We start from the raw sequence: 16,218 nt of genomic DNA on the forward strand, positions 1-16,218 counted from the left end.
TCGACGAGCGTGTGCTATCATGCTAGCTCAAGTATGATGTCACGCTGGCTTGTGCGATGTCACGCTGGCTTGTGTGATGTCACGCTGGCTTGTGTGATGTCACGCTGGCTTGTGTGATGTCACGCTAGCGTGTGTGATGTCACGCTGGCTTGTGTGATGTCACACTGCCTTGTGTGATGTCACGCTGGCTTGTGTGATGTCACGCTGGCTTGTGTGATGTCACGCTAGCGTGTGTGATGTCACGTTAACTTGGATGATGTCACGTTAACTTGGATGATGTCACGTTAACTTGGATGATGTCACGCTGGCTTGTGTAATGTCTCGCTAGCGTGTGTGATGTTACGCTAGCGTGTGTGATGTTACACTACTGTTGAAGTTTTATATATCTGTAGACAAAGGTAACATCAAATTGCCAAATAGCTTAATTACAACGTTGTCGGGGTGGGGTCACAAAAATTCAAAGAAACTTTCGCTATTCCAAATAAAAACCAAATTGTTATTTAGTTTAGATTTCTAGCACCCTACGTACACCATTATAACAAATATTTTAACCACCCCTCCCGTTTTCTCGCTGAAGTTGCTCTAGTTTGTACACGCCACGGCCACTATAACAACAAGCTACACCTTCCAACCATTAGCCTATTGTGATTAGCTCCTAATTGATAGGCCAGGCTCGAGTCATGAGCGTATCTTCTGTTAGACCATAGGTTATCCAAATTGTTTGGTTTCAGCCAGCAGGCGACCTACACACAGTGTGTAATGTGATGTTAAACGTTGATGTTTCGCTTGACATGCAAGATTTAGCTCCCCTGGTCAGAGTGTAGAAGTAGCCTAAATGGGTTAGGCTTTGGTTATATTTTGTCATCAATAAAATATCCCACTGCTAGTTGTTTTTCTTTTTTTTTTTCTGGTAGAAAGGAGGCTACACGTTAAAGGATCGTGCAGATACTATTATTAATTATACCCTATTTCAATGAAGAATGTGGGCACATGTTTTAGTTGTTTATCATTTTGTTGTGTTATATTGGAAGTCAACAGCCGTGTAACTGTGATCTACCTTTAGTTTATAATTTGGGGCGATATCTATGGAAACAGAGGCGGAGGGGGGTGGGTGGGGGTGTGTGGGCCGCACCGGGTGATACCCTTTAGGGGGGGGGGGTGTGACACCAAGGCAAAAAATTGCAAAATGTACCGAAGAAAAATAAAATGACTTATGCCACATACAATAGTTATTAATGCTACATCCAACTGTATTATTAACAGATAATGGATAAACATCGTTACAATTAAGTTTGCAGTGATTAAAGCTTATACACATACATGTATGCGGCATATATTTAAATTATAGGCCTATGTAGGCCGACACACACATGTATATATATATATATATATATATATATATATATATATATATATATATATATATATATATATAGTTTCTAGGGTGGGGGGGGGGGTGACACCACGAAGTGCCGCACCGGGTGCAGAGGCGTAGCGGCCCCTCCCGGCGCCCGGGGCGAACTTTCAGTTTGGCGCCCCCATATATATATATATATATATATATATATATATATATATATATATATATATATATATATATATATATATATATATATATATATATATATATATATATATATATATATATATATATATATATATATATATATATATATATATATATATATATATATATATATATATATATATATATATATATATATATAAATGCATTGTCAAAAAAATTCAATCAGGATCTATAGCTGAATATGATGTATCTTTTACTGTATGGCTCGGAACAAGGTTAAAAACATTGGAGAATGAAAAGATGGTGGTTAGGACACAATATGAGGAAGATAAAAAATAACATCACTATGCAGGTGCTTGTGTGAAGTCCATGGGGAAAGAGGAAGAGAAAAAGACTAAATAAGTCCTGAAGGAAATCGTTTGAAATAGAGAAGGGGGGAGGCTGTATTATAATATTAGGGTTCAATCTTCATAAAAATCAAGTGAGTTGACGAAGTGTTGCCTACGCCCAGTGGCGTAGCGAGGTCGGGTGTCACCCGGTGCGGCACTTAATGGTGTCACCCCCCCCCCCCCCCCCCCCCAGAGGCGTAGCGATCCTTCCCGTGGACAAACTTGATTTACAAACGTGGACAAACGTGATTTACTTACAGTTTCTAATACTGTTGACTCTCTACAAGCTCCATAATAAAAGTCAATAGTATTATCTAATCAATAGTAATATAACTTTTACTTCGGCGCCCCACGTTTTTCATCGCTTATAGTAGAGTGATCGCTCGCATTATTGTGATGTATAGTATTTATTTTCTACTTTTTAGTTCAATCAGAAAACGTGGGTTTTTAAAAACTTTTTTAATGATTATTATTTTTACTGATCGGATAGCGATGCAAGAATCTGTTATATTTATTTCTCTTTAATTCAGTGATCCAGGCAAGATGTTAATGAATCAAGTAAAAGTATCTGATCTCTCACGATGAAGTTGAGAGAATCGTAAGAATCTTACAAATAACTAGTCGCGTTATTAAACTGGGTAGTGAAATCGTACGTTAAGTGTTAATACAATTGATTTTTTTTCTAAGTGTTAAAAGAGTTATCTAGTAACCGATTATTGTTGGTGAGACGATCCATGAGACGATCCTGGCTACGACACTGTTTGAGTGATATTGGTTATTTATTCCTTAATCCGGTGTGAATTTTTTGCGATTTTAGTCTTCGAAAAAGCGCCCCCCCCCCCATCCCCAATCTTGGAAAGCGGTTTCGTTTCTCCAGTCACTTTTTCTTAAGGGTATAAGTTTTACAGTTACATATTCAAGGTAGAAAACAGTTATATCAGTATGCAAAGGCTCTCAGCCGTTAAATTTCTTTACTTTGGCTGTTTATAATTCATAGCTGCAGCTTAAAATGAGCTTTTCATATTTTTTCTACCCCTTTTGGCGCCCCCCTAGGGTCGGCGCCCGGGGCTGCCGCCCTCCCCCCCCCCTCCCCTAGCTACGCCTCTGACCGGGTGACACCCGACCTAGCGACGCCACTGTATGGAAATAGTATCTAACGTTGTATGGGGTGGGGTGGTGGGTAAAAAGTCTACTCCATTTGTGGAATGATCACTTGAACCAGATTCGACGTGCTAAAAACATTTTATTTTGAAATCTTTACTATAGGCCTCTGTACTTCTTTACGTCCTTGAATATGCAGGCAAATAGGGCCTACCTACCGTAACCCTACAATACAAAACACCAGCAGTGCTAAATCGTTGAAATGTAGGTTGACAGAGGAATACTGAAAGGAGGGGGGGGGGAGAAAGGTTAATATCTTAAATTATTAAAGTTTGTATCCAAGATTTCTTTCATTTTTCACCCGATGAGGGGGGGGGGGGGGGGGGACTTAAAATTTCCGAGGGATCGGACGGACGTAGTAGCCTATTGTATCAAGGCCCTAAATTAAATCTTTTAAAAATTTCGTGCTGAAGAGCTGCCTGAAATAATCGGTTTGTATTTGCTTCTGTTTAGCTAATTTACCCCCATTCCTCAGGGGAAACGAGTGTGGACACAGCAAAGAAAGATGTTGATCCACGGAGCGGTGTTGGGGGGGGGGGGGGGGGGGTAGGGGGGGCGGCTAAGCTACCACGTCCCGAGATCCACATATGTACATTCAGAAGTATTAATAACAGACACTTTTTAATAAAATATAAAAATTACAACTATGTACACGAGTTGTAAACTTTCGATAAAATTACATTGTGGATTAGCTACCCCTATCCTAAGTCGACCAAAGCCAACATGGTGGCAATTACTACAGAAACTTATTTTATAGATTTATTATATTTATATGGCGTCAGACATTCTGTTACCTTTTTCAAGGTTTCTGCTTAGGGGGTCATCCATAAATGACGTCACGCTTTTTTGAACGATTTTTACCTCTCTTCCCTCCCCTCCGTCACACTTCGACACAAAAAGCCACCCCCCCCCCCCCTTAAATGACGTCACACCTCAGCCTACACCCCCCCCCCTCAAAATTGCATTAGAATTTTTCTTAAAACATCGATATTTTTCCAAAATCTTGTCTGAACTCTGTCAAAATAGATAAGTTTAATCCATTCCTATTGCAATTTATTAAAATAGTTTTCTAAAACGCGAAATAACGTCTAAAATTAGTTTTCTAACATTGCTTTTTTACAATGCAAAAGTGTGACGTCACACCATCTGACCCCTCCCCCTCATCACACACCGTCACAAAATTACCGCCCCCTCCCCTCCCCGTACGAGTGTGACGTCATTTATGGACGACCCCTTAAGGGTCAGCCATAAATGACGTCACACTTTTTTTGGACGATTTTTACCTCCCCCTCCCCTCTGTCACACTTCGACACAAAAAGCCAGACCCCCCCCCCCCCCTAAAATGACGTCACACCTCAGCCTACAACCCCTCTCAAAATTGCTGTTGAATTTTTCTTAAAACATCGATATTTTTCCGAAATCTTGCCAGAACTCTGTCAGCATAGAGTATTTTTATCAATTCATATTACAATTTATTAAAACAGTTTTGTAAAACGCGAAATAACGGCTAAAACTCGTGTTTAACATTGCTTTTTTACAATGCAAAAAAGTGACGTCACAACTCACAACATCTGAACACCCCCCCCCCCCCTCCCCCTCATCACACACCGTCACAAAATTACGGACTCCCCCCCCTACGAGTTTGACGTCATTTATGGACGACCCCTTATTAGTTATCTACCTAGTTAGGCTAAGGACATGTCTATAGAAATATATGCAAATCATTGTCGAAAAACTCAGGTAACAAACTGATAACTGTAAAGGCCGATAAGTTTATGATAAACACGTCTGTGCCCATACAGTAGAAACAAAATCGTCGAGAGTGCTGTACCCTACCTGACCTACTACTGGATTAGGCCTACTACGTGCTGAACACAACTGCGACGGCGTCATTTACATGTAACAACTTTACAGCTTGGATAGTTCCTAGAGTCTAGATCTAGATATCAATCTACAATCTTACAACTAAATCGCCTCTCTCACCATAATTTAGAATGGCCAAAGAACAGAGAAATTGTATTATTGCCGTGGATGGTAGTGAACACTCAGATTATGCACTTGAATGTAAGTTGTTAAAAATTTTAGAAGTTTGGACTTTAACTCCCTTTTAACTTTTAACTTATTACTTTTTGAGACATTGAGTGTAACAGTAAACAAAGACACGACTTTCTAGATCTAGAATCTAGATAGATATGTCTGATATAGAAATCTAGTCACTAGGCCTATTTTTCAGTAATTTTACTATTTAGATAGTAGAATCTAAACTTAATTAAACACACTCGACTCCTTGGTTGCCACCTTCATAGACTTAGAACACCTGCTAGTCACGTCCCTGGCATTCAGAGTATCAGTCTTTGAAACTTAAGTCTTTAATTCATCATTGAATCAAGATTATTATTATTAATATTATCATATAGTAGATCTATATAGATTCTAGATTCTCTATATTAGTTTTAGAATATCTAGATTAGATCTAGATTAGATTTAGGCCTAGATTCTAGATCTAGATTTAGTTACTTTGATTAGGACCAGATCTAGTTGTGTGTGGTTAATAAAAAAATTAATATTATTCTTAAATTAAGGATTTAGACCTAAACGCCACGCCCAGTGGTGTCGCTAGATTGGTTGTCACCCGATGCAGTACCTCATGGTGTCACCCTCATTTTGAAGCTGGTGTCGCCCTCCCCCCCCCTCGGTAAAATCTTTAAAGTGTTCACATCTAATATCAATGATGTTTTTGTCTATAGTCGGCATGTTAATACAGCTGGGTGTAGCATTGTTTTCTCTATAGTTTGCATGCTAACGTCATAAGTCATGGTGTCACCCACTCCTCCCTCGTCAGGATCGTAATTATATACTTAAAATACTTTTTAACTCTAATGAACCATTCATTGAAGTCACAAAATATACTATCATTCTATACATCTTGCAATTTTTTGTCTTGGTGTCACCCCCCTAAATGGTGTCACCCGGTGCAGTCTGCACCCCCTGCCCCGCTTCGTGACGCCTCTGGCCACGCCTATCACTCCTCACCTTATTTAGTTATGATTATTGTATTCATGGTATTATTGGTGCTGTAGTTAAAAAAAATGTGTAATAATTAAAATTCAAATAAATAATTGGACAGTTTTGTTCAATCACTATATTACTGATGTGGTTGGTTGGATGGTAGAGTGAAAGTCACAAGTTTGGTTCCCTGACTTGAGTCTGTATAACTACCCTATTCTAATTGATACACCATAGGCATTTGTCATGTTATTATTAAGGATCTGCTAAGATTCCTTTTCAGCATGGTGAAATTTAAAACTAACAGTATCAAAAGTTTCACAATTAAATCACAAATGTCTATGGGTTATACAATTTTACTTCTTTAAACTTAGTGACAACCTTTTTTCTCAACATTTATTTACATTTACATAAAATTATAATTTAAAAACAAGACCAAAAGTAATGTTGACTGACAAAACATGAGTCTGGGCATCTATCTGTTCAGCTGCTCAATACACTCTGATGTATAGCAATTATTTGTGATTATTTTTTTAGGAATAATAATGCTAAGGTAAAATAATTTTAACTTTTCAGTCTTATGTTTTCTAAATTTTTAACCTAACAATTGACTGAGTTACTTTGAGTTACTTTGTTTCCGTCTCATTTTTCTATATTAAAACATTTTATAACCTCTCAGTTTCAAGTAAGATCATAGACTGAAGATAAAAACTAGCCTTGTTTTATAGCTCTAATAAAGCCATAATGTTTTTAGTAGTTTATGTTTGGTATTATTAACATAAATGCTTAGTAATCATATCTCTCTGTATTTCTTGAGTTAAAATACACTGTTGGGCCCATAATTGTTTTTTCCCCTTCCAAACACTACAAATCATGTAGACAGTCTGTGACACTATGACTATTCTCTTTGTGTTTCTTACAGCTTTAGTTGTATGATGACTCTTTATGTAAAGATAATTTTGAGAATAAGCTTGTTGTGTGACAGTTTAAAACAAAAAGTACAGTATGTTTTAAGAAAGTAAAAAAACAATATTCATTTATGTATTTCAAAGTTTATTGAATAAAAGTACAGTTTTCTATGGTTTAGACTGAAATACACCAGAGCTTGAAATGATAGGGCTCAACGGAGGTCACATCTGTGTATAATCAGATTAGGGCAAGCCATTCAGTTACTTTTGTTACTTGCCAATTGACATACGGTTGCTACTATGGCTTTATCTTAAATGTTTAAAACAAATATACCAAAGTTCAAAATGTTAGCATTGAAATTCATCCTTAGTGTTGGCTTCTGTGTAAATAGATGAAGAATGTCCTCTTTGCATGGTATTCATAATTAACTGATAACAACCAAGTGGTGGTAAATGAATACAATACTTTGAAGTTATTATCTAGTCAGCTAGATAAAGCATGCTGATGATGATAAATGTATTCTTGTGTCATTTAAATTACAAATTGATTTAACAGATGTTTTTAATTGTCTGTCTATTCTTTGTTGCTAGCAGTTGTGTGTGTGTATCTGAATGTTTGAATATGATGTGCTATAGCTTTAAAAAAAAAGCTGCTGTTCTTCTTCTGTTAAAACAAGAGTTATGGTTAGGCTTATAATTTGAGTTGTGGTTAAGTTAATAATTTGAGTTATGGTAAGGTTTATGATTTAAGATAGGGATGGGGATAGCTAGGGTTTGGGTCTGCTGTCCAGCAATTAACATTTTCTCGTAACAGATTGCTTTAGTTGTTTCTCTGTCAGTCTTTAATAAGAGGAGCTCATTTATGTTCAGGTAGTCAAAGTTTGTTTGAAAAAACAAGAAGTTGTTTTACAAAATCTTAACAAGCATAATGTTGTTGACAACTGAATGTTTTCCAAGGCAAAATAAAATTTGAATGCATTTTTGTCTTGACCATCTTAGCATTCAATGAAAGATCAGTCATACAGTGTTGTTAATAATATTACTGAGCAATGCAGTGGTTTCAAAAAAAAGTATCACTTGATATTGTGTACTATTATAGTAAAGTACCCTTGACAGGGGGCAGGTGAAGTAGAGTTCACCTGTTTCAGTGACCTCTGTATATACAGGGATAGTGTGGACAGTTCTATGTCCAGCTGCCTTTACTTTCCCATCACACTTGGTGAAGTCAGCAATGTTATATTGACACAAGCCCAGCTTCACACTCTACCATCCAACCACACTGTGTCACACAATGTAAAATTTGAGCAGGCATTTTCCTCTTGTAGGATCCTGCAAGAATATCCACAGTGTGGATGATCACGTTGTTTTCTTTTATAGGGTTCTGCAAGAATATCCACAGTGCAGATGATCACATTGTTTTCTTTTATAGGTTTCTGCAAGAATATCCACAGTGCAGATGATCACATTGTTTTCTTTTATAGGGTTCTGCAAGAATATCCACCGTGCAGATGATCACATTGTTTTCTTTTATAGGGTTCTGCAAGAATATCCACAGTGCAGATGATCACATTGTTTTCTTTTATAGGTTTCTGCAAGAATATCCACAGTGCAGATGATCACATTGTTTTCTTTTATAGGGTTCTGCAAGAATATCCACCGTGAAGGTGACCACATAGTTTTGGTCTACGTTCCAGAACTGAATGACATGCTGCATTCTTCCAAGTGGAGCAACTGTAAGTTCTAGTTGATTGTAATCACTTGATCTAACAAGTGGAACAACTGTAAGTTCTGTAAAGTAGTTTCCCTTCAAACCTGACGGTCTATGGGGCAAGTGAAGTAGAGTTCACTTGTGTCTGAGACCTCGGTATATGAAAAGATAGTGTGGTCAGCACTATGCCCAGCCGCCTATACTTTCCCTAACGTGAGTTAGGTACCCATCAGAGTTGGGTGGACTCAGGGACGGTCTACTGACTTAAACCCGGATTTGAACTCGAGACTTACGGGTTAGCAATCCAGCTTTCTACCGCTAGACCACTCCATCCCATACTGTAAGTTTTAGTTGACTGTAATCACTTGATATAACAAGTGGAACAAATGTAAGTTCTAGTTGACTCTAATCACTTGATATAACAAGTGGAACAAATGTAAGTTCTAGTTGACTCTAATCACTTGATATAATAACCTGTACATTATTCTAGACTCATTTAGTTTAAATGATCAACCTTTTGTTCTGATAAAAGAGCCCTGATTTATTCCCCTTGTTTTTGTTTAGCTGTGTATGTGTTTGATCGTGAAGTTATGGAAGCTATGTTGAAAGAAGAGCAAGAGAGAATCAAAGCTGACCTGGAAAAGTTTGCTCAGAAACTCAAGCACCATGGGGTAAGCATTCATTTATTCTTCAGAGCTTGGTGGTAAACTGGAGTTCTAGCAATTCATTGATGTTAACAGTTGTTGTAAATTCATATTATTTTAGCAGCAACATGCTTTTACCTTTTGCTGATTGTTTGTAGAAGACTTGTAAAATATTTTCATTTTTTTGCTAAAATATTCTTATTTCACACTTGAACTTTGATACAAAAAGCCATATATAATACATAAATAGTTTATGTAAAAAATGTGATTTTAATAGATAATAATGAAAAGTATATACTTTGAAAAGCCGACTTTTCAAAAAATTAACTTAACAGAAAGTAAAGTTCTAAATTATCTTTATGTAAACCATTTATGTCTACTACTTCTTGTTTACAGTTAGGAGGAAAAGTGAAGAGTGTCATGGCCTCCAAACCAGGGGAGGGAATCCTGAAAGCAGCAGAAGAGGAGAAAGCCGTGATGATCATAGTTGGCAGCCGAGGGATGGGAACCATCCGCCGCACATTTGTGGGCTCAGTCAGTGACTACTTGGTCCACCACTCCCACGTCCCTGTCTTTGTGTGCAAGCACCCCACCAAACACGTCAACACTGAGCTGAAGTCAGAGTAGACGCAGCCCACGCCTCTGTAGACTGACTGGATTGTTGTTGTCATTGTGATACGTCTAAATTTTAACATCTTTTATCATCATAAATTTCATTTTTTAGTATAAAAGTATTAGGATTAACAATAAATAACTGTTAATGTCAGCGACCAGCTTTTTAAACAAAAAATTATGTTGCCACATGTATGCCTATAAGTTAAGTTGTTAAGCTGTTTTCCTTGTCAGTGAACAGTTGCTTAAACAGTTTATAAAATTCTGGATCAGGGTTCTAAAAGTCGTAAACCAATGTTGCAGCTAGTTATTTATTTTATACATATTTATTTAGAACTATCACCATTGTCACATTTTACTACCATCTATCTTAGCTTCATGGTCTGAATATTTCCAGTATTTTGATAAAGTAATATTTTGCTATTGAAGGTGTACAATTGCTATTCATTTTATTTTTTTACTATATCATCATCTTGTACTCTAAAACGACTTCCACCAAAATAAAAGACAACACATTCAAAAAGTTGTAAACAAAGCAACAGTCCCTTTGTAAGAAGATATGTCTGTGTTAAACTAAAAATCTAAAGTTTGCTGGGCCAATTTGACATGTTTGTTGTTTATTTTAACTAACAGAATTTTTAAAAAAAGTTTTAAACTTATGAAATGTTTGCTTTAAAGACAAGTGCCGGAGACATTTCTAGTTAGTTCAAACGTGTTAAATTTGAATGCATTGAAGATGTATTAGATAAATAAACTTGACAAAATTTGGTGTTATGGGCAGGGGAATTCAATGTTTGCCTTAGTTACATTATATTTGTTAGTTTACACCATTGCATTTATTTACATTTTTTTTTTATTGATGTCTTTCACATAATCTATGTCATGTTTAGTGGGGTTATCAATGCATTTTGTTGCTTTTCATCTCTTTTTTTGGTAAAGTCTGCTGGGAGTTGAAGCAAAGTACTTTTGAAGCATTCCATCCTTTCCCACTTAGGGCCAAATCTATAAGGGGAAGAATATTAATTTAGCAGGTTTAGCTGTATAACATGTTCAAAGCTAGATAATATTTCATGTTGTGACTTTTCTTCAAGGGTTTGTTGTTTGTATACCTGAGATGCAATGGTGACCAAAGTATGTTTCCAAATCTTATGCAATATCTTTAAACACGTTTGTTTTTTGATGTTTTTTCTCTTTCAACGATTCCATGTGTTGACAGCTGTAGTTCTCATCCTCTTACTGCTGGGTCTGTTAGTTCACAGTCTCTCTTTACGCATATCACTTTTTTCCTGTGTGCTTCGGTCACATTTGTTTGTAAGAATTTACCTGAACTCCGCTCAATTCTTACCTCACTACTTGCTAACAAGAAAACTATTTTCTAAAAAATTTGAATTCTTCTTTTTGTACTATATATTTTTTTTTTAACTAAACAGAGTGGTTTAACTTGTGAAGAAATCAAACATGTTTTGATGTTTTGTTAGTAAAACATTTTTTGCATGCGGATTTTAGAATAAAAATTTCTATACAAAAGATTGTTTTTGTTGTGACATTTTTATTGGAGAAACATTTTCAACCAAGAACAAATCAAACAAGGGTCATGGGTTTTCTTAAATTATTAACACATTTGGAAGAATACAATAAACTTTCAACATACAGGTAGCTAAGTAAAAATATATTTAAAAACACTTGTAACAACTTATAAAACAGTGAGGAATGTGTGCTAATTAGCTTCAACTTAATTAGAGCACGCGTTTCAAATTTGAATAGTTTTATACTTTATATGCTGATTATCGGGTACAATAAAGTATTATCCAGTTTTTCCTGCGATCATGGATAGGGTATCGACACGTACTGAAGCAATCTGGTAAAGTACTGTATCGAATGTTAAATTGACATCATTCTATGCCTGTACATACACTAAACAATTTAGCGGTGATGTTCTTAAACATGGTATCCGTAAAACACATAACAAGTTCAAATATAAATGCGACCCCCCACCCCACACAGGCGAGTTATATAGTAGATTATTACTATTTCATTGGTCTTTCACTTTTCCCTGACTTGCAAAAAAATGCGAATGGGAGTTTTCGGCACCAAATTTCCAGAAAAATCTTCAATCTCCAGCACTTCCGGTGTAGCTTTAACCACTTGCAGGCGCCCCAGAACGTGCACCAATGCTATTTTTAGCTCCATCAGAGCCAGTCTCATCCCAATGCACTGGCGCGGTCCGAAACCGAAAGGAACGAACGTAACGGGGTTGACACTGGCGTCCAGAAACCGTTCCGGTCGGAAAACATCCGGTTCCGGAAAGAACTCCGGGTCACGGGCGAGATTGTAGACTGGAATCAGGATGCCAGTGTTGGCCGGGATAAATAAACCGCCCAGCGTCGTGTCCTTGGTGGTTTGTCGGGTGAGGATATGAAGCGGTGGGTACATGCGCAGAGTTTCATCAATCGTCGCTTGTAAATACTTCATTTGTTGGCAGTTGTCGTAGCTCGGTTCTTCGGCGTCACCCATGACGTCAGCGATTTCGCTGTAAACTTTGTTCTGTATATCCGGGCACTTTGCCAGTTGGTAAAACAAGTACTGCATGGCGGAGGAGAGTGGGTCATACCCCGCGATCATGAAAATCAACCCCTGCGACGCAACTTCGTCTTTCGTCAGTTTTTTTTCGTACATGCCATCGTCATCCGCAGACTTGTTGTCATACTCGGACTCTAGCAGGAGCTGGAGAAAATCGGATTGACTTTTTATCTTCGTACTCCTCTCCGCTACCAAGGCGCCGATATTCTCTTTGAAGTATTTGATATCGCTGTACTTGAAGTAGCCAATGTTGAACATTTTCAACAGTGGGATGATCGCTGGGAAAATACCCACAAGAGTCAGTTTGAGCTGGATTATTTTATCAATCGTCATGAGGCTCCTCGCGTGCTTGATAAACGGGGCGTTCAGATTGTTCTGGGAGTCAAGGTCAAGGCCGAAGGTTGTACCGGCGATGGCGTCCAGCGCGTAGGCCCCGAAGACAACTTTCGCCTCCAGAGATTCGCCTTTAGCGGCGTAGCTCTGCAGGCGATCGCCGAGCAGGTTCGCCGTGCGGTTTATACAGTGGGTCATGAGCTTGAGCTTCCCGCTGCTGAAGGAAGGGGTCATCATCTTACGCAGGCGTCTCCATTTCGACCCCCGGGCGAAGAAAACTGTCTTCTGCACCATCTCATGCTGCAGCTTGCCCTCCCCCACGAAGAACCTGTCGGCGAAAACGCTGAAGTCTTTGACGAAGATCTGCTTCAGCGCTTCCGGGTCTGTGACGACCAGGACAGGTTTCCTGTAGAAGTAGATGCCGAACATGCGCCCATAAACGCCCTGCCAGTTCTTGACGCAGCGTCGAAAGCCCAGCTGAGGGTCAAACATCTCCAGGATGTTCCCAAAGAACGGCGCGGGCTTTGGGCCTGCTACCCCCAGCTTTGTCCACACACAGTGGGTGTCGGTGCCGTACCTGGGGGAGATGATTAGATGTTCATAACAATTTTTATCCCGTAAATAATGTAAAAAAGTGGATAGGGACAGAAAAATCAACATGGAGACAATTCTCTACCAATTACTTATAGACACAATGGAATGGCATGGTCTAGTAGTAGAATGCGCGCTAAATAACCCGAAAATCTCGATTTCAGGTTTGAATGCGTGTATGTGTGATAGGCTACCTTTGCTGTGTGACGTCATTTATAGATTAGCCATTGCTAAAATTACAATATGTGTCTACTTCAATTGTTGGCTTGACATTCATATTTTACGTTAGGTTGAGATCAGAACAGGAAATTTTTTTTGACATTCTAGCAACAGCAACAGTCTCTAATTTTCAATTCTAGCTAAAATACCAGTGATGGGATCATGGATCAGCTTACAAGTCGCATCGCTGTGAACTGATCTAAATGTGCTAAAGAATTTGTTCCATAGTAATAATTTAAAATGTTTCTTTTTCAGAAGATACTGTATTTAAAAAACCGTTTGTAAATAATTTAAATTAAATTTTGACCGTGTTTTCCCCATAATTCTGTATGGTACGCCAAAAAAGTCCCACGCATTGGCTTACGAATAAAGTTTACGAAACGATTACCACCAATATAAAAAATAGAGGGGCGATAACTTGACTTACCTGTACAGCATTAGCACACATGAAATAACGGTCAACAAGACCGCTGGCATCGCTAAATCTATCACTGAACTAGGCGATGTCAGCCCATCTATTACCGGCGTCTCCATGAAAGTTACTTGTGAGAATTTTTTGGTAACGTTCGATTTTGGTTGTTTTAGAAAGTCGTTGATTTGCCGTCAGAATACGACGATTTTAATAACGACAGCGACATGAAATGGACCGATGTTTCCAAATGCGATTCTCTTTTGGGGTATTTATACCAACACGGCGATAGAAAAACAGAGAAGTGTGGGGGTGGGGGTGGATGAAAACTTAAAAAGAAGAGGGGAGGGGGAGACATTTAATTTCCTACACCCCGCTGTCAAATACCAGCGTATAAACAAGCTTTCATTAGGAGCCGCAGAATCCGGTATGATCCGCCGAGACCGAACTGCAGAACAGCAGCGTCTCAAGCTGTTTGACAGCAGGCCCCGCTGTTCCGTCCCAGGGATCATCTGCATGGGGACGAGAAAACAGCACTCGGCAAGTTTGGCGTTACCATGGCAACGGCCGTCAGGAGTAGATGACCCGTGAACCTTAAGACCCGTCACTAGGTTGCGCTGTTAATGACGTCAAGGAATGAACTAATCCGACTGGCGTTCTAGGAGGGAGCGGACAAACGAACAGAAAAGTCCGAATATGGCGTTGGTTTACCGGGGGAAAAATTGTTTTGCGTCATTGCTAAGAGCATATTACTCAACGGGGTGGCATTTTTAACAAAAAAACTTTATTTCAAGCACGCACAAAGTAACAACACAACAGATGCTTCATTGAAAGTCAGACAATCGAACTCACACGTAGATCTATATCAAACACAATGAACTCAAGATAAAGGCGCCACTCACACCAAGTGCTCGACTGCACCCATTCTAGTTGTGGCTACATACGCATTTATACTTATAGGCCTAAATATATATTGGCAAAATTTAAATAAACGCAAAAACAAATACAAACGCAAACACAAACATAACCGCAAACGTAACGCAAACATATAAGCAACTGAAACACAAACGTAAACCAACTAAAACACAAAAACAAAAGCAAACGTAACACACATACTGTGGCGCCAAACAGCACCCTGTCGGGGCGCCGGAGGATGCCCTGGATTTGTTTTAGTGAAGGACTATAGTAACCCTTCTTATCCATAGTCTATTACCCTGTTTAATTTTAAAACAAATGTAGGCGCCATAGCGCTCACGGGAAGGCTCGGGGCGCCAAATAGCACACTGTCGCGACGCCGGAGGACGTCCTGCTGTGATTATATTTAGTGAATGGTTATAGTAACCGTTTTTATACACGGCCTATCACACACTTTAAAACAAACGTATGCACCTTAGCGCTCATAGGATAGCCCGGGGCGCCAAATCGCACCTTGCCGGTGCGCAGGCGGGCGTGCCTGATTCAATTTAGTGAACGACTATAATACCCCATCTTATCCGCAAACGGAAAGATAAAAGTTAACATAGAGGACATTTAGGAACGGCTTCAAGACTGTTATTGATTAAAAATAATGATTAGTAAACAGTACGTTCAGTGTTTAAATAAATAAAAGGTAGTATTTAAAATATCCGTGCTTTACCGACCACATTGCACTTTATCAATCCACTCTAATTATATAATTTTTTTCCAACATCAAACAAAACAAAGTAATAAGAAATATTCCCCCCCTCCCCCTCCAAGTAATAATTTTTTTGGTGATCTATCATCAAGAAAAGTAATTGGTAAGAAGGGATTAAAGGAAGTAATTTATACACTTTTTTACAGACACAATTACATTTTTTGTGAAGGTTGATACATTCAATTTGATTTTGTTCTTTGCACGTTGCGTCAATTTTACAAAACCTTCATATCTCTTCCATGACTTATCACCCCTATTTAAATAGACTATTTAATATATATTAGACTATTTAAATAGTTGTGCTAAGTCATGTTGTTGTTTTTTGTTGTGTCGATGCAATAGTGTGTGTTAGTTACTGTAGAACAATCATTGCAGTAGTGGATCATTTAAAAAAAAAAACAACCTCAAGGCGAAAAAAATTTATTTTGTTGTTTTTGTTCGGATTTTGAGTCCCC

At 38.3% G+C, this 16,218-nt stretch overlaps 2 protein-coding genes across 2 annotated transcripts; one reads left to right on the forward strand and one right to left on the reverse strand.

Annotated features, from left to right (window-relative positions):
- Positions 1–4,864: 4,864 nt before the first annotated feature.
- Positions 4,865–11,483, forward strand: LOC131952892 (universal stress protein Slr1101-like). The gene is made up of 4 exons (XM_059315823.1): positions 4,865–5,142; positions 8,630–8,725; positions 9,265–9,371; positions 9,741–11,483. Exons 1-4 carry the CDS (start codon positions 5,073–5,075, stop codon positions 9,969–9,971), a joined length of 504 nt encoding a protein of 167 aa, XP_059171806.1. The 5' UTR covers positions 4,865–5,072; the 3' UTR covers positions 9,972–11,483.
- A 516-nt stretch (positions 11,484–11,999) lies between these two features.
- Positions 12,000–14,216, reverse strand: LOC131952888 (cytochrome P450 3A29-like). Its single transcript, XM_059315818.1, has 2 exons — positions 14,107–14,216; positions 12,000–13,446 (listed from the first exon to the last, which is right to left on the reverse strand). The coding sequence occupies exons 1-2, from the start codon at positions 14,211–14,213 to the stop codon at positions 12,000–12,002; spliced, it is 1,554 nt and encodes a 517-aa protein (XP_059171801.1). The 5' UTR covers positions 14,214–14,216.
- Positions 14,217–16,218: the final 2,002 nt, after the last annotated feature.

Source organism: Physella acuta, unplaced genomic scaffold (genome assembly GCF_028476545.2).
Source record: "Physella acuta isolate Inbredline_101_S28 unplaced genomic scaffold, ASM2847654v3 ptg000893l, whole genome shotgun sequence".
Classification (NCBI taxonomy): domain Eukaryota; kingdom Metazoa; phylum Mollusca; class Gastropoda; family Physidae; genus Physella; species Physella acuta.

What these genes read in the sequence shown, in the direction of transcription:
- LOC131952892 (XM_059315823.1), top strand. Translation starts at nt 5,073, where the DNA reads ATGGCCAAAGAACAGAGAAATTGTATTATTGCCGTGGATGGTAGTGAA. An exon ending in CTCAGATTATGCACTTGAAT is followed by an intron (nt 5,143 to 8,629) that starts GTAAGTTGTTAA and finishes TTTCTTTTATAG; the next exon opens with GGTTCTGCAAGAATATCCAC. An exon ending in TTCTTCCAAGTGGAGCAACT is followed by an intron (nt 8,726 to 9,264) that starts GTAAGTTCTAGT and finishes GTTTTTGTTTAG; the next exon opens with CTGTGTATGTGTTTGATCGT.
- LOC131952888 (XM_059315818.1), bottom strand. Translation starts at nt 14,213, where the DNA reads ATGGAGACGCCGGTAATAGATGGGCTGACATCGCCTAGTTCAGTGATA. An exon ending in TGTGTGCTAATGCTGTACAG is followed by an intron (nt 13,447 to 14,106) that starts GTAAGTCAAGTT and finishes CATCTCCCCCAG; the next exon opens with GTACGGCACCGACACCCACT.